General features: G+C 39.4%; 1 protein-coding gene across 6 annotated transcripts in view; it reads left to right on the top strand.

Moving 5' to 3' along the window:
* LRRC9 (leucine rich repeat containing 9) overlaps positions 1-18978 on the top strand; it is an 89560-nt gene extending 70582 nt beyond the window's left edge. For 3 of the 6 annotated variants that reach the window (XM_045015945.1, XM_045015943.1, XM_045015944.1), the window contains 4 exons: positions 1593-1718; positions 11883-12066; positions 12696-12870; positions 17755-18975. In XM_045015945.1, coding sequence (XP_044871880.1) covers positions 1593-1718; positions 11883-12066; positions 12696-12870; positions 17755-17794 — 525 coding nt within the window. In that variant the 3' untranslated portion in view covers positions 17795-18975. Of the gene's footprint in view, positions 1-1592; positions 1719-7846; positions 10047-11882; positions 12067-12695; positions 12871-13996; positions 14503-17754 lie in introns of those variants that run through there. The other 3 variants (XM_045015941.1, XM_045015942.1, XM_045015946.1) reach the window with 3 other exon arrangements.
* The last annotated feature ends 7820 nt before the right edge of the window (positions 18979-26798 follow it).

Here is a 26798-nt window from a genome sequence, read left to right on the forward strand (position 1 = left end):
ATTCAGAAAGTGAGTGCATGGTGGTGAGCTGTCTTTTTAATATTCCAAAATAGGTCAGGTCTATGAAATAGATCAACAAATGTTAAAGGAGATCTGAACCATTTTTTATAGATTGTAAGAAGATGTTCCCTGATAATAATATTATTTGTTTATACAGTGCCCTTCATGAAACATCCATCAGGATTTTTAGGTTTGAATTTGTCTCTGGTTACAGTTGTTTAGCTTCTTCTCTCCTAGAGAACACAAAGTTTATAAGATTATAAAATAGAAGTGAAAAACTTGTCCTCAACCATTTCCACACTGAAGGTCCTGTGCCCTTGGTCCTACACATATATAACTATGGATCCTACCAACCCTTACGGACATGAGTGGGTCCAATCAGTCAAATACCGATTGACTTTAAAGGGGCAGGAGTGATCTGACTGGGACCACATGCTTGAGTAAGGATTGCAGGATCTCAGCCTTATGTAATTTGCCTTATAACTAGCACACACACAAAAAGGCACAAAATTATTTACATGTTTATTTTCACCTACAGTTTGGGCCTATAAAAATTAAAGGTCAGGGGCTAAAAATTTGACCTTTAATTTCTTTTTGCCTCAGTTTCTCTCTCTACAAATATGTATACCTACAAAAACCCTTTGAGATCCTTGGATGAAACACACTGTAGAAAGTGAAAGGTATTATGATTTGCTTTTTTTTTAAAATGTGCTAATCGTAAAAGCCACAGTAGTGATATTAGAATGAGCCCTGCAGAACTTTGAGCAGGTGCTTGAACCTGGAACGGTGGCAAAAAATTTCTGTAGGTCCTACTGTTTGTTTGTTTGTGTTACCTGTTAATAGAGAGAAACCCCTGCAAAGAGGTGAGATTTGACCCTGTAGACAATGTGCTGGCTGTGTTTTGTAGCAGGGTGGAAATGCCATTTCCTCAAATATGTTTCCTGGAGTTGTGAGATTTTTCAAACTTTCTCTATTAGAGCAATGTAAAAAGGGAAAATGGATGAGATTCTGAAATGGATGAAAATCCAGCAGAATCAACTCCAGCAAGTTCAGGCAGTAGCCCAGTAAAAGCAGGAAAAAACCTGGGTGCAATTTATGAAGGAGCAGAAAGCCCAACAGGAAGTGCAGGAAGCCAAGCAACATTAAGTCCTACTCAAACTTTCTCTCCACACTTGGCTGTTTGTGGCGTTCCTTCCTTAAAATTACATAATTCCAAACCCTAAAACCCTCATTCAGATGGGGCACTCTCACCTCTCATGTCCAAGGTGGTGTTAACAAGGTACACCTGCTACCATGAATCAGCAAGCATCTGTTAGCAGGGTTCAGACACAGGAGAACCCTATTTACAGATCCTCAGATAACATATTTATCTTTCCTCTTTCAATCCTATTTTGTGCTAAATTATAGAATATAATTTTTATGTCCTCTTCGGTCCGTAACACTGCCTGGGACAGGAACAGAGCATGGTCATATCCATTCATTTTTGGCTCTGTGGTTTGGTTCAGATATTTATTCTTGAGGCAAGTTATTCTCAGGTTATCCTTCTGGATCAGGATTCCATTTTTAGGATAACTTATGTTCTCTCTCCTCAGGTTACTCGCAAGATGTCCCACCGTCCACTGCTTGTGTTTCGATTGCCCAACCTGCAAGTGTTAGACGGAATGACAGTGAGCACGGAGGAGAGAGCAAGAGCTGAGCTTCATTTAATAGAACAACAAGTAAAGCAAAATTCAACATTATTAGAGTCAAACTGAAATCTTAAAACTTTGAAATGAAAAGACCTGTTAGATCCAGCAGGACCTCTGTTTTGATGAAGGATTGTTTTCACATACACGGTTATGCATTGTCCAATTCAGTCTCAAGTAGTGGAACTTCCACCACTTCACTTGAGAGGCTATTGCATAACATAACACCGTCAGGAAATTTGTCCAGATATTCAGCCTAAATTTAACCTTAATTTAGTCCCATTGCCCCTAGTTTTACCCATCTTTACTATTCTAATAATTCCTCCTTCCACCCTCAGATATTTGTAGAATCTTAGCATGATCCTCTCTACTTTGTTGTGTAGACTCTTTTAATCTTTCCTCCTAAAACAAATCTCTAGTCCCTTATCATTTTTTATGCTTTCCCTATGTTCCCTTCAATTTGTAAATGGCTTTCTAGTAATGAGATGCACAGAAATGAACACGGTACTCTGGGTGCTTTTATACAGCATTGTATAAACAAGGGCTGAGATGAAGAAATCGGGTCGCCACTGAATTTCATAGGCACTTGGGCACCCAACTAATTTAGGTTCCTTTGAAAATCTTAGTCTGGGACTATTACTTTCTACTTCCTGACAACGATGGCTCAGAATATGCTGTCCAAAATTGCATTGGCCTCTTTTGCTACTAGATGCATCACAAACTGGTACCTATTTTGCTCTTCACTTCTTAAATCTCTTGCCACCCATGACAATCTTAAATCTCTTTTCAGAGAAAAACAGGGGTTAGACTGTCTTATTTTGTTTGGTCTGCCTCTCTTATTTATAAGATACACTTAATCTTGACATTGTTATTTGGTGAGCCCTTTAGTACAATGATCTTGCCTATTATTTAACTAACAATATAACTGTGCTCAAGTTAAGACTCGATGATACTATAGCTCAAACAGGTTACAGGCTTGATGCAGAAATTACTGACTGAGGTTCTGTGGTTTGTGTAGGTCAGACTAGATGATCACGATGGTCCCTTCTGACCTTAACATCTATGAATCTAAGATAAATTCAAGTTTTCATGAAATGTGGATTTCCAATGCAGGCTTGATGGGCCAAAACCAGTCTTTGTGTAAGGAGGTATAACTCCATTCATTGTCATGGAAGGAGTTACGACCACTTATAGTAAGACTGAATTTGGACTGATATGTTCAGGGGTCTAGGGAGGCCTTTTGCATGGAGAGAAGTGTATTTATGTGGAACTTACTACTTGCATCCTTCATCTGATACTTATATAAAAAGTTCCAGGAAAATCCAATGTTATTACCATGATGTAATATTGATAGTTACAATGACTTCGACACAAATGTACTGTCCACTTTGGTTCTGATAATACCAGACTGATATTGCTTCCATCAAGCTTTAGATACAGCAAAGTGACAGAAACAGGACCTGCCATAGGAGGGTTCACTCGCACAGCCTCAGTCATCCTCCTCATTGGATCAGTCCATAGTCCCAGACTCATCTTCCCTATTTCCAGAAGACTTTAAGTCTTACTAAGACCTTCTAAGAGGATGGTTGCAGAAGCTTTGGGCATCCAAGCTTAGTTTGTCCAAGAGAATACTCAAATGTTTGGACATTCTTCAGTCCTCAGCCCCTGGGAGGGTTGCCCTCCCTATAAATGAACCTCTCTGGGAGCCAGTGAAGACCTTGCGGCACATGCTAGCTTCCTTAGTTCCCTTGACCAAGCATGTGGTCAAGCAGTAGTATGGCCCCATTCAAGGCTTTGAATATTTCTCCTCTCTCCCAGGTCCAAACTCCCTTGTGGTTACTGCCACAGACAAAAGGACACAACAGGGAAGGTAGAAATTGATGCCCAAAGAGAAACTCGTGTTACATTACGCTCTTTTTGGGGGAGGGGAGATCTGTACCCCAGCCATCCAGAGATGGAAACACAGGGGTCAGCAACAATATGCTCAATACTCCAGCAGTATTTCAGGCACCTTGCCTATTCATGGCAGCACGTCTTTGCAAAGAGGAGGCATAAATAACAGAGGAGGTGGTTCTCTGGTTCCACTTCTAACCAGCCAGCTCATCCTCTAGCAGCTTTGGGCAAAAAGCCCTTTTGCCTCAAGGACAGCATTCTAATCACCAGCAATCTCCCTCTCCTATCCCCTTGCTCTGGGGACAGACTGTCTCACTTTTGCTATGATTGGGAAGCCCTAAATGTAGGCAGATGGGTCTTAAGCACTTTGAGAGTGGGACATACGATCTAAATTCCTCCCATCCCTTTTCAGGGATCCATCTAAAAAATTGTTACTTCATCAAGAACTTCAAAGGTCATAGAAGAAGTCCTTCTTCAAAACTGGGGGATGGTTTTATTATTCCCGGTAGTTTCTGATCTCCCAATTGAAAGGCGGGGTCTGAAACCCATACTTGATCTTTGAAATGGCAATGAGTACGTCATGTATATTAGGTTTTGTATGGTCACCCTAGTGACCCTCCCCTCTCACCTGTCCCTTGTTAGATCACAATGACTGGTTTGCTGCCCTCAGTCTTCAGGACACCTACTTCCATATGGCACTGTTGCTGAGCCACAGGAAGTTGCTGAGACTTGTAATAGCAGACAAACATTAGCAATACGCAGTTCTCTCCTTTTGCCTGTCCCCTGCCTTGCATGTATTCACTGAATGCCATATCTCAGGAGGGAGGGAATGTCTTCCTTAACAGGACTATTCGCTTGTGCAGGGCAAATTGGAAGACCAAGTCCTTAGTCATGTCCCGTTTATACCATGTCTCTTTAATCATCTGGGACTCATCCTATACAAATGAAAATCCACATTAGTTTCAACACAGAAAATAGAGTTCATTGGGTCCCTACTCAACTCCACAAGTTTGTTGGCTTTTTTCCTGAAGGAGTGGTTTCAGACGATTCACCAGCTATGCCTGTGCTCAAATCTTGCCCCCTCTCCACAGTCTGAGTATGTTTGAAGTTGCTGCTCCACATGGCCCCTTGTACTTATGCAATTTGGCATGCGAGCTTGTCTCCATACTCTTCAGGGAAGATTAAAATCGGTTTTAACGCCCAAACTGTCATTCTTTGTACATTCTAGGTTGGGTGCCTCTGGCAGTCCTGGCATCCCTAGAGCAGCAGACAGATCAGAGCAATGTTTGTGCAGTTGTACATTTTGCTCATTTCCACCCCTCCCTTCCCCCAAACACAACCACAGTTATATTTGTCTCGATGATAGGCTGATGTGCATATCTGGGGACACTGAGAGCCCAACCTTTGTGGAAAGAACAAGATACATAAGAACATGAGAATGGCCATACTGGGTCAGACCAAAGGTCTGTCTAGCTCAGTATCCTGTCTTCCAGCAGTGGCCAATGCCAGGTGCCCCAGAGGGAATGAAGAGGTAATCACGTGATCCATCCCTGTTGCCCATTTCCAGCTTCTTGCAAACAGAGGCTAGAGACACCATCCCTGCCCATCCTGGCTAATAGCCATTGATGGACCTATCCTCCGTGAATTTATCTAGTTCTTTTTTGAACCCTGTTATAGTCTTGGCCAGGGGTAGGCAACCTATGGCACAAGTGCCGAAGGCGGCACGCGAGCTGGTTTTCAGTGGCACTCGCATTGCCCAGGTCCTGGCCACCAGTCTGGGGGGCTCTGCATTTTAATTTAATTTTAAATGAAGCTTCTTAAACATTTTAAAAACCTTATTTACTTTACATACAACAATCGTTTAGTTATATATTATAGACTTATAGAAAGAGACCTTCTAAAAACATTAAAATATATTACTGGCACGTGAAACCTTAAATTAGAATGAATAAATGAACACTCGGCAACCACTTCTGAAAGGTTGCCGACCCCTGGTCTTGGCCTTCACAACATCCTCTGGCAAAATGTTCCAGAGATTGTCTTTGCGCTGTGTGAGAAAATACTTCCCAGCATTCTGTTAGCTTTTCTGAGTGCCACTGCACATTGAGTGGATGTTTTCAGAGAACTATCCACAGTGACTCCAAGATCTTTCTTGAGTGGTAACAGCTAATTTAGACCCCATCATTTTATATGTATAGTTGTGTCATAAACAGATAGTTAAGGGTTAAGGTCTCTTTTACCTGTAAAGGGTTAACATGCAGTACCTGATGACCACCTGACCAGAGGACCAATCAGAGACAAGATTTTTTCAAATCTCTGTGGAGGGAAGCCTTTGTCTGTGTTCTTTGTTAGAGCTCTCTTTGGATCTAAGAGAGGTCAGTCATGTCTCCAAGTTCTCCTGGAGTAGTTTCTACTATTTAATAGTGAGTATTAATTAGAAAGGCGAATTAGTCTTATTATTTGATTTCTACATTTGCAATTGTGTGTTTGCTAAAGGAAATTCTTTATTCCTGTTTGCTGTTACTTTGCTTTTACTGAGAAAGAAAGGAGGGGGAATTCTCTCCAGAGATTGATAAATTTAGACCCTGTATGGTTCTATCTTGGATTACAGAGACAAGTTACTTTCTTTTTATTTTTTAATAAATTCTTTTCTTTTCTTTGGACTTGGTTAATTCCTTCTCTTGTGGAAATTCAGGGGAAGGGGAGGGGGGAAGAGATAGTTCCTCCTGGGTTTGATTCAAGCAGTTTGAATCAGGTATCTCTTTCCAGGACTAGGAAAGGGGAGGGGGAGGTAAGTCCCTCTTTGTGTTGAGTCAAGGATTTGACTCGGTGTATATCTCTCCAGAGTGGCTAGGAGAGAGGGAGGGGGGGAAGTGGGCTGCTTCCCTGTGTGTAGAGATTCAGGGTCATTGAATCTGTGTTCCCCAGGGAAAGTTGGGGGACAGGCAGTGTGTCAGACACTTTAACCTGACTGGTGGCAGCGAGAACCAGACCTAAACTAGGATTTTAGTTTAGAGGGATACATGCGGGTCCCCACATTGGAACCCAACAGTTCCAAGTGGGGGTGAGACCTATGACAAGTTGAGATTGTTTTCCAATGTACATTACTTTGCATTTATCAACATTGAATTTCATCTACCATTTTGTTGCCCAGTCACCCAGTTTTGAGAGATCCTTTTGTAGCTCTTCACAGTCTGCCTGGGACTTAATTATCGTGAGTAGTTTTGTATCATCTGCAAATTTTGCCACCTCACTGTTTACCCCTTTTTGCAGATCATTTATGAATATGTTAAATAGGACTGGGCCCAGTGCAGACCGCTGGGGGACAGCACTATTTACCTATCTCCATTCTGAAAACTGACCATTTATTTCTACCCTTTGTTTCCTATCTTTTAACCAGTTACCAATCCATGAGAGAACCTTCCCTCTTATCCCATGACTGCTTACTTTGCTTAATAGCCTTTGCTGAGGGACTTTGTCAAAGGCTTTCTGAAAATCCAAATACACTATATCCACTGGATCCCCCTTGTTCACATGCTTGTTGACCCCCACCTTAAAGAATTCTAGTAGATTGGTGAGGCATGATTTCCCTTCACAAAAACCATGTTGACTATTGCCCAACAAATTATATTCAGCTATGTATGACAATTTTGTTCTTTACATATCATGCTACATATCAGTTTTCTAAAGCTTTGTGCAATTTACAATGTTTCCCACCCCTTTCTCCTTTTCATCAGGGAGCTTTTCCATTTGTGTATTTACCAACAATACAACAGCAATGTATTATGTGAACAAGCAGGGAGGAACTCAGTCCAGTCAGCTCTATCAGGAAGCGATTAAGCACTTTTGCATCAAGGAAGATGTCCCGATGACCGCTCACTTACCTGGGTCCCAGAATCAGCTGGTTGACCACCTCAGCAGGAATTTCTCCAGAAATCTCAAGTGGTCTGTGAAGAACAGCATCTTGAGGTCGATTTTCAGGGCCTAGGGCATTCCATCTGTTGACCTATTTGCAACGAATGACAACAAGAAATACTCACAATTTTGCTCTCGGGTGGGTCAGTTCCTGCTCTCTCACTGATGCCTTCTAACTGAGCTTGGGGTTTGTGCTAATCTAAGCCTTCCCTCCCACTCTGCTCATTCCTCAGGTCTGTCTCAAACAAACAAGATCACGCCAAACTGATACTCATTGTGCCAGCCTTGTCGGGATAATGTCAGTTCTCCAGTCTACTCAGTCCAACCTCTAAGACTTCTTCCCCTCCTTCTAGATCTTCTGTCAGAACATTGCGGTCAGATGTGGCATCCAGATCTGGGCAGCCCGTACTTCATGGTGTGGATGCCGAATGGTTAGATCAAGCAGAAGAGAGCTGTTCAGAAGCAGTCCAAGTTGTGCCTGTTGAACAGTACAAACCAATGCACTGGATCAAACCTACTTGGCCAAATGGAAACACTTCTCAATCTGGACTGCTGGTCAGGGAATTTAGCCAATGGAAGCCCAGATTCAGGATGTTTTAGAGTACCTGTTACACTTTAAATTGTCAGACCTTTTTCTCAGCTCTCTGAGGGGCCACATAGCAGTGGTTTCGGTGTTTCAACCCCTGATCCAAATAAAGGTTTGGGGTTTTTTTCCCAACTCTGTGGTAGTTAGGTTTCTGAAAGATGTTACTCGCCTCTTCCCTCTAATAAAGAACACTGCTCCTTTTTGGGACCTTAACACTGTGCTCACTGCCCTCATGGGTTCCCCGTTTGAGCCTAAACTACTCTCTCTCTCTCTCTCTCTCTTTGACAAAAGATTACCTTTCTTGTTGCACTAACATCTGTCCAAAGGGTAGGTGTACTTCAGGCACTGGTGGTAGGACCTAGAATCATAGAAGAAACATAGAAGATTAGGGTTAGAAGGGACCTCAGAAGGTCATCTAGTCCAACCCCCTGCTCAAAGCAGGACCAATCCCCATATACCTCCATATACCCAGTTTTTCAAAGGCAAAGTAACCTTAAGGCCACATCCAAAACTAACTAAAATGGTAACAAGCAATTCATCTCAACCAAATATTATACTTGCCTCTATATTTTCTGAAGCCACAGTCAAATATAGGTATCTGTGCTGTGTGTCATTCCTATGGAAGAAAGTCTGTTTGGAAATTGGTTGATTTATAAGCTTGAAAATTTTGATTTGGTACTGAGTCTGCATGCCACAGGTGCAGCAGATTGCTTAGCTTTAAGTCTCCTGGTTGTCCGGTGTCAATCATTTTGTTGTAGTAAACCATAATGAATGTTTATTAAAAAATATATGAAGTTATCACAAGAAATGCTCCTGACATAGACTGATTTTTGCATTTTATCCTTTAAAACATTCAAGAACTTCCAGGAATCTAAGTGGCTCCAGGACCTTCCTCCCCTCCCACTGAAAGTTCCCCACCACTACCATTGAAATCTGAGACCACTGACTATCTTGCTGCCCATTTAATCTTAATATTTCCTTATGCTCCCCCACCAGTCGGTCTGTATCCACCTGTTGTCTTACACTTGGATTGCAAGCTCTGTGGAACAGGGAGCATATTTTCATTTTGTGTTTGTACAGTGCCTAGCACAGGGGGAGCCTGATCCATAGCTGGGCCTCCTAGGTGCTACCCCAATACAAATAATATCAGTAGGGTCCAAATAGGAGACTGAGCCAACGTGCATCCCATTGTCCTTATGGTCCTCCTAGTTAGCTCAGAGCCATGTAGTGAGAATTCTTTGGTTCCATTGCAGACTGGTGATTTCACATCACTGGGTGCACTTTCTTCAGATTTTTGTTTAAATGATCCATTATTTTCCTGCTGTCCAGAAGGTAGGACACATCCATCCCTACCACAACGTATGTGTAAAATAGTTAGGATAGCTGGGTTCATTTCCCAGCTCTGCCACTTACTTGCTATGTGGCTTTATATTGGACAAGAGACTTTAACCTCTTCATGCCTCAGTTTCCCTGTTTATAAAGCACAGTAGCACCACGTTCTCACTTGGGTAAAGCATTTTGAAGTCTATGGATAAAACACTGTAAGTAGTCAGGATTATTATAGGCATCACTATTCAGCTTTTATTGCCCATTAGTCCAACTTTCCCCCAAACATCTCCGTTCCGTGCTGTCCCTTATGTAAGAGAGGCACTCCCCATAATATCTACAAAGCCATTATACTCCAATATTCTCCTTTAAACACAACTCTGCCAGGATACCTACGAAACATGTGGCCACTGCTTACACTAATCCTAATCATCTCACTGTTGCCTTGCGCTCCCCATCTGCTTGTAGTAATTACCCGTTCTCTCATCATACATTTAGACTGTAAGCTCTTGGGGGCAGAAATCATCTTTTTGTCATATGTGTATGACATGCTTTATTGCGATAAGGCTCTCTTGGTGCTACTGCAACACAAATAATAAAGGTGTCAATTTAATCAAGGTGTAATTGCTTTCCCTGATATTAGGGGTAACATTGATAGTAAATCACACTCAATCCAGATATGCCAAAATCCCTGTATATCAGGCTCTACCTTAAACCTGACCGTGCAAACACGTGCTATCACAGACCTCCTTATGGATATGCTAGCATGTCAATTCGTAGGATCAGGGCCTTAGTGAGTTACTTTGCTAGTGAACACATTTTTGCCACTTGAAGCCACAGTCCTTGTATACAAGAGTTCAAGGCACTTGTGGATTGAGTCACTGCAGGTGTAAATGTTTTATTTCAAAACTGACCTGTATTCTTCTACATAGGACATCACTTAAATAAAAAACATAGCAGGATTAGCAATGCAGGAGAAGTGTGTTAAGGCAATATCTTTAGAAATATCTCTGTTTTATGTTAAGGTTCAATGAAGATGTTATACCTAGTTAGCTAGAACAGAACTGAGCCATTATCTCATTAGGTCATTGAAGTGGAACAACACAAAAGATTTTTCAAGATTGTCAGTTGCATTCTAGTTGTGTTTTTTCAAGTCTTGTTAGAAAGTAAGCCGTGAAACCGTATGGTGTCATTTAAGTGGAAAAAATGCTTTTGATGTTAAACTTCAAAAGAAATTTTCTCAGCAGAAAGTAGGTTAGCACCTTATTTACTACTACTTTAGGTTGTTGTTGGAATGTTCTGCACATAGTATACCATTCTTTTTTGTCTTTATGCTTATATTTATCTCTTATAGTTAATGCTTTTCACTATTGAATTGGAGATGGTTTTAATGGACAATAAGTCAATTTACATGCATATTTTATAGGGTTTTTTACAATTTATTTCTGCATTTAAAAACAATAGTAAATTTCTTTTAACCAGACAAATGAGCACTGACTTATACGCAGCATAACATTAGACACTAAGATTTTACTTATGAAACAGTATACATAGATTTATTTATTAATTGGTTGGTATGGTATTATAAATATCTTTCCAACATTGCAAATTTACAGGCCCTCTGTTGATCATCAGTTTACACATTAGATGTATTATTTTTTTATTAATAGCTCCGGTGTGCTATTGTAGCTTAGCTCCCAAAGGGCTCCCCAAACTTTATTAATCCCCAGATTTTGTACACATTTATAATTGTTAATCCATTCAGCATGCACAGCTTCCATTTTTGTGCTACAGTTCAACTGCCAACTAAAATAGAATCATAGATTATTAGGGTTGGAAGGGACCTTGGGAGATCATCTAGACCAACCCTCTGCTCAAAACAGGACCAATCCCCAACTGGCCCCCTCAAGGATTGAACTCACAATGCTGGGTTTAGCAGGTGAATGCTCAAACCACTGAGCTATCCCTGCCCCCTGTTACAGACTTGAGTCAGTAACAGTAGGCTGACTGCCCAATCCTATAATCCTTTACATAAAGTTTTCCCATTGACATTATTATGATGAATTATTTGTATCACAGTAGTGCCTAAAGGCCCTGAACAAATTGGAGCTCCATTTTGCTTGGTGCTAACACAGACAGTCCCTGCCCCAGAAATCTTACAATCTACATTGACAAGAAAAAAGGTGGGAGAAGGAAAATATTATCCCTATTTGAAAGCCGGAAACAGAGGTTATCTGACTTGCCCAAGGTCACATGGAGTCTATAACAGAACCAGGAACCTAACAGAGTTCTCTTCAGTCCTAGTCCAGTGTCTTAACCACAAGACCAAAGACTCCTCTCAAAGACTTTTAGTAAGTATTATTTGTGTATAAGGGTTTTTAGGATCATGCCCTAATACAGTATCTATGCAGCTTATGTATTTTGCCTCAATACCAAACGATGAGACCTATTTACTTGCCTTTTGTTTTATTATGTAGGGAATCCCAGCTGCAAACTCCCCTATGGACTCTGGATTTCCTGGATTACCAATTACCTTTTCAAAACATCCTCCCGTAAGAGTAACAAATGTGAATCTGCTTGAAGGCATCAACCATTTATTTGGATCTGACCTCATGTTTCCTCATGTATTTGAAGATCCTTTGCAGAATGAGGCAAATAAATGTGAGTATAGTATTCTGGTTCCTTTCCTGAATATAAAATATAATTATCTATTTTCCAGTACTGGACATTACATATAGGATAAACTGAATAATTTTAATAAGGACATTTTGACTTGCCAAAGATATCTTGGAGACTGATCTGGAACTAATGGCATTTCAGTTGCATTTTAAAAAAGATTACATTAGTTCATTCATAGTTGACTTTATTTTGTAGTACTTATATATAATTAAATTTTTGTGCACATCCTACAGATGATTATGAAAAACTCATAGGTTTTAAGAGAAAAAACAAACAGTTTGTATTTTTTCCTAGCTTTTGTCATTCTTCTGAGTTGTTTTCATTTTGGGGCATCTGTCAATCTGAAGAATTTACATAAGAATTATCATATTTCAGCTTTTTGGGGTTACTAATTTCAATCTGTGAAAGAAAACTAATTATGTTAAAAACTGAAAAGGAAAGTCAAGGTCCTTGTTGTGCCTGTTAGGAAGCAATAAGAAAGATACAGAATTCTAGAAGCCTACAGGAAAAGAGGAATGGATGGAGTTCTCGATGATTGGAAATGGGCATGTTGGGGTTTGGCTGGAGCACTGTTATGTTTGGAGGGTATCCATATACATTTTGTGATTCAGATAAGAAATCTAAGAACCCAGGAATGGTGACAACTAATCCTCGAAGCATCCATGCAGAAATAGCTCTCAGGCAAGTAAAAGGAGCAACAGCTAATCTTCTAAACCAGTTGACACAACAGAGTGGCACTACCCGAACTGCATATGTGTACCAGAACAGCAGAGAAAATGACGGCAGGTGAGGCTCTTATCAGCAATAAACATTGTTTTTCCTATTTTTGCTAGCACGATGCCTCCCTTCTTCCTTAATCTGGAGAAAATCTGACTTTTCCTTCTTTTCAGGGCTGACAAAGTTTTCTTTCCTCCAAAAGATGTGTTTTACTTGGGTCATCATTCCCAGCTTCCCCTGAAGGATACGTTTTCCTTTGTCCCCTGATAAAGCTCCTAATGTGACTAATAAGACCGAAAAACATGCAGATAAAAAGGCTAGAGCTAGAACGATGACTCATTTGGCGTGGGATCCAAGCTGATTCTGTACTGTAGCTTGCTCGAGCCTTCCTGTTTCATTTTTTGTTTTCTTCACAGTTCTTAATTTTTTGTTTACTGTTTTAAAAATTGAATATATCACAGTAGCAGCAGTCAAGAGTGAACCTGTTATTGTGACCAGGAATGCTCAAGGTTAAAAATGATTATCTCAAAATAAAGGCCTGCCCCCACTAACACTTACTACCAAGCACAGTACTTATTACCTTGAGACTACAAGCCTGTGAGACTATTAATAATAATAATGTGCAATGATTATTTATTTGTATTATGGTCGGACCTAAGAAACCTAGTCACTGAGCAGGACCCCATTGTGCTAGGCATTGTACATTGCAATAAGAACTACACTCGGTAGCTGGTGTTTGCAAGATCAGGGCCCAAGAGAGCATTTGTCTCAGGACAAATTTCACACATTATTATACCTAAAGACCATACAGTTCTATGGCAGCTTAAATCCCATTTAGTGTGTCATTGCATTAGCACTACAGCGCTCAATCAGTTGAAAGAAAAACTCAAAAGGTGTTACGTAGCAAGGATTCTGCCTATCATACTTTGAGAGTTAATTCCATGCTTTTTTTTACTAGAAAAAATTGCATGAAGATGGAGGATCACATTTTGCCCCTTGTGCTCAAAGCACACTGGCAATCAAAATGGTAGGATGTAAAAATAATTGGATAGAAAAAAATACCTCAAGGACAGTTAGCATTAATAAGTTCACTTTGTGCTGACTGGCTCAGGTACTCCTGTGACCTTAGACAACTCTTGGTTTATTTCAAGGTGAGCTCTGGGAGTCTCACACAAACCTATATACTTCCTTGCAGGTGGGCTCCCTTGCCTGAATAGTTCCATGCTAACACAGATGTTCCAGGGCAAATGGTCTGAGGAAATGACCAACGGACATTCATAGCTAATGCATAAAGGGTGAATTTTACCCCCCAGTGTGTAGGCCTTTTGCTGCTCCTCTGTGCAGGACTAAATGTCTCCCACACTATTTAATTAGAATGTAGTTGCTCTGATGTGTGCACTTATTTTTACTTGGGGCAGAAGTATTTTTCACTTAAAGCCATGTGCATTATTCTTTCCTTGGCACGTGGATTGATTTACACTAGAATAGAGGTCCCTTTTATATTAAAAAAAAAACAACTACACAGAGAGTAGAGATTGTTTAAATGTCGGAGATGATGTGGGAAGGATTCTGCATTAATAGAAATGCCTGCTTTACCTGAAATGGCACATTTGTTCCTAAATTCTCTTCCAGCTCTTTTGCACGATGGCCATGCTTTCCTTGGTGGTTTTCTTTAGTCTCTTTATGAAGACAATAAACATATTAAGACCATTTTGTTGTAATCTGCTTACTATTGTAGTATAATTCAGTGACAAAAATACATTAAAATGGATTAAGGTTGAGAGGACATTTCAATAACTTAATGGTGAAAAAACATTACAGGGATGTTGTAACATCACAAAACCATGCATTGTAAACTGAGGAAAGTCAAATTTAAGGTTACACTTAAAAGAAAACCAACTCTGTTAAGGTAAGAAAAGCACAGTGAAGGCACTATTGCATCATGCAATAATCATATGATTTTAATATTTGTGATCCTATTTTGGTTCAAACTGAATCTAAAGACACATTAGATTTTTTTTTTTTTAATATCCACGCACACACACCATAACATCATTACCGGGCACCGTTAAGGTTCTTTGTGTGCCTTAACTGTACATTTCTTAACTTAATGTGTTTAGAGTTCTTTGAAGTATAACCTTAACTGAATTTCCTGGGCTTATAATGCTTGGTTTGGGGATAATTTTTACATTTAAATTACAGACATACACCCTTGACCTTATCTCTATTTTACCATAATTTTTTGCCTGGAGATTTCTTTAGTTTTTTTAAGCATATTAAAAATGTCAGACACATACAACAATAAATGATAAACCCAAAGAGAATGGGTTTTTAATTTGAAAATTTATAGATCAACTTTAAATCATTTTTTATTTTAACTTCTCCAGGCAACTTCACAGTACTCCAAAGAAGTCAGAGTGTACCAGCCAGTGAAGTTGTGTTTTATAGCTGCTTTGCATCACCAGAGCAGCAGAAAATGGCTGAAGTGTGCTGGTGAATCTGGCCCTTAATTTACAATTGACTGACTGGTTTACAAGGCGTGTGAGTGAGATTGTGCTATGCAAAGAGCTCATGGAGAGCCCAGCCCAAGTCCAGAATCACTATGTGTTAAAGGCTTTCCCGTCAATTCCACTGGCTGTGTGCTTCAGTGCTTAGGGGTTCCCCTTCTCTCCACTCAAGCACTGCTGCCCAAACTAGTCTGCAGCAATAGAATCTTTAAAGAGCAGTTGGGACAATTAATCTAGCAATGAGAACTTTAGATACGTGTGTGCAGTCTCCCTCCTACCAATGAGTCATTACCACTATTTGCATGAAAATTAACTGTAGTAGAACGATTGTCTGATTTACCTCTGACACACTAGCACTACTTAAGAGTTACCTGTGCTGTTGACCTGAGCCATCCATGACCTACAGAATTACAACAATTACAGACAACAAACAGTAATAATTTAGCTTAATTACAACCTAATTTATTCAAACACAGTCTATACACAAGACTTTGATTAATTTTACATATCTGAAAAATGTGAAGTGTGTTGTTTTGCTGTTAATACAAGATGGATCAAAGAAAAGACTCACAAAGGATGCTACAATTTTTCAAAGGACAGCGTTTTTAATTAATTTATAAACTAACGAATAGACTTTACTTGTCAATTCTCGAAAATTCATTCTGTAGTCAGAGAGCAAGTGCTGTAAATTTGGGGAAGATATACCCTATTTTTCATACAAAGCCAAGAGGTTGAATCCCTAATTTAAGTGCAAAATGGAACTTAACCTCAACTGTGAAATCCCAAACAGCACCTTCAAAATATAATTTGTTTCCCATCTTTGTTCCCTAGAGTGGTTGAATATTAAAATATCCCAGGCGTCAATATGGCAGGTTTTCAACATTTTATTAATTTACATGTTAGTCTAAAAGAAACTTCATGCCAACGAGATACTGCCAAGTCAATGGGAGCTGCACCTTTCAAAAAGAAAATCAGTACACCTTCATTTAGATGCCTAAAGAGGGTTGTAAGCACCTAGCAGCACACAGCTAAGTTTTAAAATATTGGTTTTTACTTCTTTTTAAGCTAAGGTAATAGTTGGAGACAATTCAGGGCACTATATCCCCTAAGCAGGAATGGAAAGTCCTATCAGCTGGTCATGGAGGGGAATATAAGTGAATCCCACATTCTGAAGTTGGGCGGGGTTCTTGCAAGTCACATGAGTGGAACATAAAATCAGATGTTGAATGTTGTCATTTCTAAGCCAGTAATGGCACATTTCATTTGCTTAACAGCTGTGAACCAGCTAGTCATACATATGTAAGGTAAAATTTTCAGAAGCACCTATGTCACAGGGTCTGCAACTCACCGTTTGGCTCAGCTGGGGAATTACCTCACCACTGTCCGCACCCCGTCTGGCAGTTGCTCAGCCTGTTACTTCAGTCACTCGCCCTGCAGCCGCTCTGCCGTTAGTCCGAAGCTGCTGTGCCTCTCCTTCGTGGCTTAGCACTCTGGCCAAGTCATCATCGTCTGCCTCTTCCGGGGTATTACCAGAGTCGCCTTCCTCAAAGTCTCAGGCAGTCTCCGACTCCATTGTAGTGGCTGTGTCACTCCCACAGTGGCTGGTAGGGGAACCCAGGCCCATCCTCTACAACACCAGGTTCTAATCCATGGACCCTCATACCAGCAATTCAGGTCTATCCCTCTTGGACTTTGCTGCACCTTCCCCGGACTGCTTCCTACTCTGCCGTTCTCAGGCTCCTACTATCCCCTGGCATCAGGGAGCGTGACTGTAGTCTCACCTCCCTGCAACCCCATTCCAGCCTCAATTCCAAGGCTTTATAGAAACCTCACCTGTTCCTGCCCAGGTGAGCTTCCTTCTCAGTCTCATTGCTCCTTAGCTCGCCAGCAGGTTTGGTGTAAGGCTTATTGGCCTCTCTTGGCACTTTTAACAGCATCCATGCTTGTGTGGGGTATGCCCCATCACAGCACAAGTCAGGAGCTTAAGTCCCAAATTAAAGTCAAAGGGATTTAGGCTCCTAAGTGACTTAAGAGCTTTTCAAAATGGGATTTAGCCATCTAAATCACTTAGACCTTGCAACACTGAGTGAAGCAATGACTAAATACCTTTACAAATCTAGGCCTGCATGATTTAGGTGCTTTTGAAAATTTTATTCATAATCCTTACTTCATAGGATTAGCTATGAAAGTGATCACAGAGGGTAAAATCCAGTTCCCAGTGAGGTCAATGGTAAATTTCCTCCTGAGCTCAGCAAGACCAGGATTTCACCCATATATATAGGAAGGTGGTTGTTACCTACACATACGTTAGGAATAAACATCAAATTAGTTGATTTGTTATTGTGCTGTAAAATTGAGAGTTATTGTTTCCATTACTGCTCTAAATTAATTCCTCCTTTATAAAGCTGTCACTATGGTTTGACTTTTTAATGTTTCTTTCTTGCAGGATGCCAGCCAATAGCCCCTCCAGGCCAAATCGAATGTAAACTTCTATAAGAAAAATGGACATGAGTGAAGTATTGAGTCAAACTCATCCCTGGTATTATTCCATTGACTTTAGTGGAGTTACACCATGGAAGAATTTGTCCTGTTCTGTTTATATTCACAGATGCCAGGGAAAAATTAATAATGATTGATATGAAGTGTGAATTAACTAATTAAGTTCCTACGGTTGGTGAAGCAAACATTCATGCACATAGAACATCATGATTCAAACAATGGATACGCCTTGAGACAAATACTGCTTTCACTTATGCTGATGTATATCCATTGAATTCAGTGGAAAAGATCCACTGAAGTAATTACTTACTCCAGATTTACGCTGGTGTAGCTGAAGGCAAAATTTGGTCTCTCCATCTTTTACAGGATTTTTTTCAACAACCTCAGGAACTTTCACAAACATATGATTTAATTGCTCTTTGATTTAACTGGATTGGAAAAAATCATAATATGGTACATTGTCTTGCAACAGTAAACGAGAAGGAACAAGTATCAGTAGATAAGGGAGCAATCCTTCAAATTCTTACTCTGGCAAAACTCCCATGCAGGATTTGGGCAACTGATCTGAAAATATGACTGTCAGTCTACCACTTAGTTATAATACACGTACCTATTAAATCACAGTGACCTTTCGCATTCACATGTATTTAAGTATGGCCACTGAAGTCAGGAGGAGTCATGCAAGTATAGCTGAAGCCAGAATATGGCCTCTAATATTGAGAACCCAAATGTACCTGTTCCTTAACTTTTTTTATTATTATTTTTAAGTTATATTACAGAAATTTAAAATACCAGATGATATCACTAGCATCAGTTATAATGCCATCAAAATTCCATTAAACTGGTTCTGTTTTTTAAAAACTTAGTATGACTATTTAAATAATTATTTGAGTAAACTGCCATGTTGCACTTTGAAATTAAAGCACAGAAAGACATCAGAGCACAAGTTTTAATGTAATAAAGTATACCATTCAGAGCTTCATGTAATTTTCACAATACATATTTTACATGTCAAGCCCAAAGTAAATGGTTACTAAAATTATTGCATTTTCTGAAAATTTCATCAGTTAGACCTGTTAATATTTTGGAAATTTTGGAATTTTGGAAATGTGTAATTTTGAGAATTGTATATCTTAGAAAATGTTTAAAATTAAAATATAATTTTATTTTTCCTTTGTAAGCACTGTAAATGTGTAAGAAAGAATTGGTGTTTCTTACAGTTAATTATAAATGAATATATAGCTACTAAACACAGAGACTGCTTATCAGGCCACCACTATACGCGATTGTGTCCGATAGCCCTTTTTGGTGGCATTTTCCTTTGTTTTTTTGTAGTCATTTTAAAGATGTGCAGTTTGCAGGGCAGCCACCAGGTGTCTTTGTTGCACTGTGGATTTTCTAGAGCTTTGCCACAACATATTAGTCGTTTAGAAATTGGATCAGTTTTTGCTCTGTTACACCCATGTAAATCCAGAGTAACTCCACTGATTTGAGTAGTTATTCTGGATTTACACTGGGATAAGGGAGGTCACAGTTTAGGCCACGCAATTTACAGGGCAGACTGCTGCATCTGTGCGGAGTCAGCAGGGTTCTGCACAGGCAGGGCAGTCTGCCCATGCATTGTAAATTGCAGGTTCGGGGCCTTAGTTACTAGGTAGTGACATATGTCCTATACAGATTTCCATTGTTATTTGTATTATGTTGGTGCCTTGGAGCTTCTATCATGCTGGAGCTATACAAACCTGGGGCTTGAGCCAAAGCCTGTTAAAAGCAATGGAAAGGCCTGTATGGTGAGAGTCTGAGCCCCAAAGAGCCTGCAGTCTGGATGAAGACATGATGCACCAGGTGGGTGTAGCAGATAACAAAGAGGATGAGGAGGGGGAGACAAGGGTAGCAGAAATGGGAACACGGGTTACATAGTCTATCTATGGGCTTGATCCTATACCACTGGTGTCATTGGGAACTTTTGCCACTGACTTCTTTGGGAGCAGGAGCAGGTCTGGTGCGGCAGTCTCTCGTGGGCATTGTGGGAAAGGTAACAGGGACCTCGGGGAGGACAGGGTACTTGCTTTGGGGTGATCATTCCATCAGTAAGGGCAACATGGAAGAAGATGCTTGAGAAAGGCGGGCACAAGCAGCCACTGAAGGCTGGTGGTGTTAGTGGAACAAAAGGGATGGAAGATGATCATGTAAGTTATGAGAGCGGACAGGCTGTGAAGGGACCAGTAGTTTGTGTTTGATTTGGAGAAGAGGGAGTAATCCCATTGTTTTCAGTCTGACTACTCATGGAGTGAGGTAATATGCACAGGCCTCAGTGTGCTTGGCCCTGTACAAGCACAGTCCTTTCCCTGTAAAGCTAACAATCTAATGTTAAGGCAAGATGCAATACATGGGTTTAACAACAATTGGATGGAGAAGGGGAAGGGAGAATGAGGGTAACAATAATAATAGCAAATGATTGTGCATACAGGATAGTCAGTACAGATCCCTGCTCTTGGGACGCTCATGTGGACTGTGCACAGGCTGTGAACCATCTGGAAAGCCACGAGTATAACTTTGAATGGAAGTGTCCTGTGCCTTGAGGCAGAGTCTTGGTGCCCCCAAACAGTCAAAAATTGGGCAGATACTGCAAACTGATGGTGTGGTCTATAATTCGATTTCACCAACCCAGTAACAAATATGAACTCCTGGATCACTGTAACAGTCTTACCATGAGCTTTAGGACCAGACTTCAAAGAGAAACTGCTGAGCTCCAGTTCATCTGCAAATTTGACACCATCAGCTCAGGACTAAACAAAGACTGTGAATGGCTTGCCAATTACAGAACCAGTTTCTCCTCCCTTGGTTTTCACACTTCAACTGCTAGAACAGGGCCTCATCCTCCCTGATTGATCTAACCTCGTTATCTCTAGCTTGCTTCTTGCTTGCTTATATATACACCTGCCCCAGGAAATTTCCACCACTTGCATCTGAAGAACTGGGTATTCACCCACGAAAGCTCATGCTGCAAAACGTCTGTTAGTCTATAAGGTGCCACAGGATTCTTTGATTCTTTGCTGCTTTTACAGAACCAGACTAACATGGCTACCCCTCTGATACTAGTCTTACCATGGAGTCACAAATAGTCCTCTTAGGTTCTCCAGTCTGTCTTGCCACTCAGTCAAGCTGGACTTAGTGATAAATGGTCATTTACACCAACCAAAAATAAAAAATTGCAAAATAATCAGGTTGCTTCCATTCCCAAGAGACCAGTCACTTACCCCAGATCATTTGGTAGCCTAGATCTTACACCAAAGACAATGCCTGTAGCCAAGCCTGTAATAAACTATCTAAAGATTTATTAACTAGGAAAAAGAAATGAGCGTTATTTACAGATTCAAGCAAGCAAGCATTGAACACAAATGAGTGGCAAACTAAATCCTAAGAGTGACAAATTTGTAGAGATCTGTCAATTCAAAATGTCTTTCAGGGCAAACCTAGGGATAACCTTGGGGAATCTCCCACTTCAGTTTAGAGTCTCTGGCCCTGTGAGAGTTCAGATAGCATTATCATTTTTCTGTGTGAAACATTTTTATATCTTCTTCCCTCAGAAATCAAGCTGATAGCAACAGTTTCCACCCAAGTCCCTTCTTCATGGGGTGGGGGGAAGAATGCACTTATCAAAGTCTCTGATCTTTGATCTTGTACAATGGCTCATTTGCATGTAATAAACAGAATTTAACCTCTTCTTGTTAGAGACCACCCTCTGCATTACACAAGGCTTTTCCCTGTTTGATGAGAGAACATAGAGGTTTACAATGCAAATGCTTGTTATCACTTTATAACATGGGGTATAGGTGAGTGAGAACAATATATGCAGCATCCTACAAGCATTGTATAAAACACTAAACAGTTTCTATCAAGTTATCTAATATTTATTTTGATAATGCTAACACACAGATAAGCAAGACTGATTTGCTAGCGCAGACCAGGCCTAATTGGGCAGACAACCCACAGGCAGTTCAACAAAGACTCTCTCTGATTAGATTGCTCATAAAAAAAGGATAAACCTCAAAAAGAGCCAACACCGAAGATTTAAAGTCCAACAGTGGAGACACACTCGGTTCCCTGGCTGGAGGCACCTCTAGTGTTCTGTGCACATCTATCGCTTCTTGTAAGGAGAAGAGGCTTAAAGAGACAGTGTGCTCAGAGTAGCTTTGCTATACCTACTTCGTAAGCTTAATTCGATTGACATCAATGGAGTTGCATCTGCTTATGCCAATGATGGATTTGGCCCACGGAATTCTAGCGGTATTCCACCAGGGATGAATTTGGCCCTGTGCATCCATTGAAGTCAATGGCAAGTTTTGAGTAGTGAAAGAAATGGCCCTTGGTTTTTGTGGCTCCAAAGGTTAAAAAAAAAAAAATCTGTTTTCATTGTTAAAAACACCCTTTGCAGCCTGGCTTGCTAGAAACGTTCACTTTTTTTTAAATGAAGGCTTAGATTTGAAGGTCAGAAAGAAATGCTCTGTGAGGCCTCAGTTCTGTGATTTTATCCTTGTGCATACCTGTTAATGCAGGAATGAGTATCTCTAAGGGCAACCGTTGCTGCATTACATACACAGATCATGATATGTATAAAAAACAAAACTTGGAAGCTCCCTAGCTCTGTGTGTGTGTGTGGAGACCTTTAAAAGGTACTGCTATTTTCAATAACTTTTGTCTGAAAAGTGTCATACATTTCACCTAGCATTTAATTCTTCTAAATGGATGTTACTCTTCCTCCCATTATGGATTCCCTATGCTTCTGTGAAACATTATTTGCATAAAAGGAATTGAATAATTTATAGCGCTATGTGAGCAGGAGCTAGCACACATCTTGGTAGGGGTTTGCTGGTAATCCCATTGAGTCTAACACATAGCTCATAGCTTGTTTAATGGGATGGAAACTGACAGTTTTTCCTTGTACCTCTGCTATAGAACTCATAGCTTCTGAATGACCTCCATGTACTTAGCTACTTTTCTTGTTGATCTTGCTGCTCTTTTCCTCCATTAATGGGAGAATTCTTAAAGGAAAACATGCACTCTGCTGCAATGTGTGCGCACAGTATTCCATAAAATAATAGTTTATGTCTGGCAGTATTTCCATTGCTTCTATAAAACAGTAATAATCATTTTTAAAAACCCTACATGAATTGTATTGCTAAAGATAATGTTACATTGCTGTGGCTATGCTTTCATTTAACAGAACTAAAGGTTTGATCATGGGTTATATTTATTTTTAATAGTCTCTGGTGGGAAGAACTAGTTTGGGGGAGTTTTTAAACCTATTGTTCGCCAATTAATTTTTGAGAAATTCTTCTGCATTTTAGACATTTCAGTTTGGTGGAGCTACTGCCAAAATGAATTTATAGGTAGCTTTTTTTTCAAAATTAAAAAAAAAATCCCACTGTTAGCTTGTAGATTAAACCTATAGGTTTCAAAAGGCAATTGTTTGAAAAAAGAAATATGAGAAATTTAAAATCCAGTAATTATTCTTTTCTAGAATCATTAAAGCATTTAAATATATATTTATTGGTAATAAACAGCAACACTGGGAGAGTTTAAAAACAGCTTGATCGGCTGGTATCTTGTTCACTGGAGGGAGCAGTCTCAGCTGCTTTGACAACTTCACTGCCATTTTCAATTTAATCACTTGTGATTCTGAAGCACTTGTTTCCTTTTAAACTTTGTGCAAATCCCTCGGGATAGTTCTCTTTTTAAAGTAAGATTCATTTCCATATGTTCATACCATTTTTCTCTTACAAATTATGTGCTGTCCAGAAATTACTCTCCTTCCTCCTGGGGGGGTGACTTGCCAAATAGGGTTTCTTCGTTAATTAGTTGTACATGTACTGAACATTAGACATGCCTAATGTTTTCAGCCATCGCACGTAAGTCTTTTCACTGAAAGAAGCCTTAAAGTTTCACTTTTACTGAACATTTTTGTTTTCGTTTTTAAAGCAATATCTTACCCACTCTTTCTAACCAGGATAAATGTGTTGTGTGGTTTAAAAATTACTCATGTAAGCTTAAAATTAGGTGACTGGCACTATTAACTAAAGAGAAACATTTTGAAAACAAGAATTATTTTTCCCTTTAAAAAATAATGAAAGTAATAACAGGATAATCTAAATATGTTAGTTAATCCATTTCCTCTCGTTAGGGCTATGCCTTATGTTTAAGAAATGAAAAGGTTTTAAGTAACAAAAACCTACAGGATGGCACATTTCTCAATATTTTATTCCCCAAAATGTTTGACGTGTACTTTGCCAATTCACACAAAAATAGGTAGCATATAAACATGTATCAATAGCATTTTTAAGTTTTCAATTCTTTCTTATTCTGTCCCATCAATTTGGCTGAAAACAGGTATTTGCAAACACTGGTAGCCTAATTTCTTATGGCTTTTCATTTTTTATGAAATGTTTTCAAAAGACTTCAATCAACCTTAATGGTGCATTTTTAGTTAAGGATACAGAATAGAGAGAAGTCAATTTAAGCTCCCCAGTGAACAAGTGTGTACAGAAAAAAAAAAGGCATAAATGGGCTTAGAAAACAGAGCCAGTACAAGTAAAATGCAGCGAGCAGAGCACTCAGGGAAGCCAAGATACAATGGAAAGAGTAAAATACTGCAGAGCTTTTTAAACTATATACAATTGGAACAATGGACTGGACCCAGACATCTATGTTAAACTGTTAGCAGATAGGTGAAAAGCAAGCTTCAATTCTATAATGGGTGCCGGAGAACACCAGAATGGAAGGATTTAAAGCTGAAGCAAATAAATGTCGGGTAGTTCAATGGGATAGAAATCAAGTCAAAATTGGTATATTTTACTGTTTAATTTACCATGTAAAGAATTGTCTCCTGGTTTTATGTATTAATTAAAGCATTATCAGTACAAGCCTACAACTTCCTTTATGAACTCTCTGAGATAATAAATATCTCTTCTGGGGCACCCCAAAGCTCTTTTAAAAATTGAATAATTAAGTAATGTAGCCTTTGCAGCAATAAATCATATATCCACAAATATATATAAATAGAGATACACCTGGGAAATTATCACCTGCTGATTGTTCAATTGTCTACCATTATTTAAACCTGGCATTACTAATGCATCTAATATATTTTTCCAGAGTGTCTCAACTATACTGGTGAAAGGGTAAGTACATACACATTAAAAATCTAAAGACAAAAACAATTCAGATCCACAAAGCCAGTATGATGCATTCTCTCAGTTGTCTGGGTCCAATCACCTCTTTAAAACAAATTACCGTACAGTGTACTGGCAATTATTAACACTTGTACTGTAGTGTATCAATTTATACTATGCTTTTATGTCATCTTACAGCTGAGTGCAATTTTTAGTGTCTGCCTTACATTATGATTCAATCCATTTGGTTAGCTTAATGCAAAGATTTCATAATGTATACAAGGCTGAGTAGTATTAAGGCAGTGGACATAGTACTCATTATTCTTTTAATGTGAATGTCAACAAGAAGAGGAATTAAGAAGGAAATCATTGTAACTCCAAAAGAACATCTGACTAACCACTACAGACATGTTTTTTTCCCTTTTTTATCCTCTTCACAATCTATAAAGGAGGATTTTTCCAAAACAATTCATTTGGTTGCCAAACCCTTCTTAATTCTAAGGAGATTTAAAACTCATCTGCTTGGAGACTGTCTATAGAGAGAGAAACCTACAACCGGATTACAAGATATCCCATCATATGGTGGTTGTTAGCCTGATTGCGGTTACATGGCACGTAAAAGGACTGCTTAAAAAAAGAGGAAGATATAATCCTCCCTATGCCCCCCAAAAAATCTTTTCATTAAATCTACTAGCACCTTCAGCATTTTGTTATTTGCATGACTTTATCCTCAAAACCAAAAATGTGGCAGAATAATGGAGATGGCAAGAAATTAAAAAAAAATCACCCAAGTAATGTTGATATAATTTAATACAATCACAACAAATGATATTTAAAGACTTAAAAGCTCTGAGTCAAACCAGCCATGTACAGCAATGTGTACTGCAATGCATAACAAAATGGGGCTTTTTAAGAAGGTTAAGGTGGCTCATCTTTGTGTCTAGGTATTGGAGAACATATGGTGAACTTCCACTTAAGAACATGTTGGTTTGCAACATAAACTAAGTCCTATCTTAATTCTTTTAATTATTCTGTGTGAATGCGTGTTTGTGGAGTGCCTCGTTTCTTTGGAATGAGTTAATAAAATTAAAAAAAAGTCTGACACATCTTTGATCCGGCTTCGCCCCCTGCTTTAACTCCATTGACTTAGTGTTGGGATCAGATTGTTGCTGCTGCTGTTATTGTTTTTCCCCCTGGTAACAGTAGATGGGCCACATTCAGTATTTGGTCCTTGCACACCAGGGCAAAAAGTCATGCAGTAAGGAAGTCCTGAACACCTTAGAGTTCTCAAATAAAGGTTTAATCCTGAACTGTAATTGTTTCATTGGCTCTCTCGTATCCTTAATGTTCTTTCAATGTATTTTTTTAGTTCACTTTAGGCATGTAGTAGTTATTAAGCTTTTAAGCATCACCTATAGAAGCCCTTAAAGTGCAGTTGCATGCCCATCAAAGCGCAAAATTAACAGGTACTGATAGGCACTAATATAATACATTGCAGACTTAGCAAGAGTTGTGGTTTCATGCATTAGTAGAGAGGTCCTCTTTACCCGCTAGATTTTTTTTTTAAAGAGAGAATTTAATATGTTAGTATTCATGAAAAGTGCCAGGTTTACAGGCCTAGAGACTCAAGTCCCATATTTGTCAAGAGAATGGATACTGTGCAAGATTCCTTACACTGCCCTACCAATATTCCTCAACACTGATCTGATGATCTATAAGGGTGTGGATATAGTTCCTGCTCTGTGACCATTAAATCTTAGCTATCTCTTCTGAAACTACTAACAAGCCAAAGGATGGACCATTAACGTCACACTGAACA

This window comes from Mauremys mutica, chromosome 4 (genome assembly GCF_020497125.1).
Source record: "Mauremys mutica isolate MM-2020 ecotype Southern chromosome 4, ASM2049712v1, whole genome shotgun sequence".
Taxonomy (NCBI): domain Eukaryota; kingdom Metazoa; phylum Chordata; order Testudines; family Geoemydidae; genus Mauremys; species Mauremys mutica.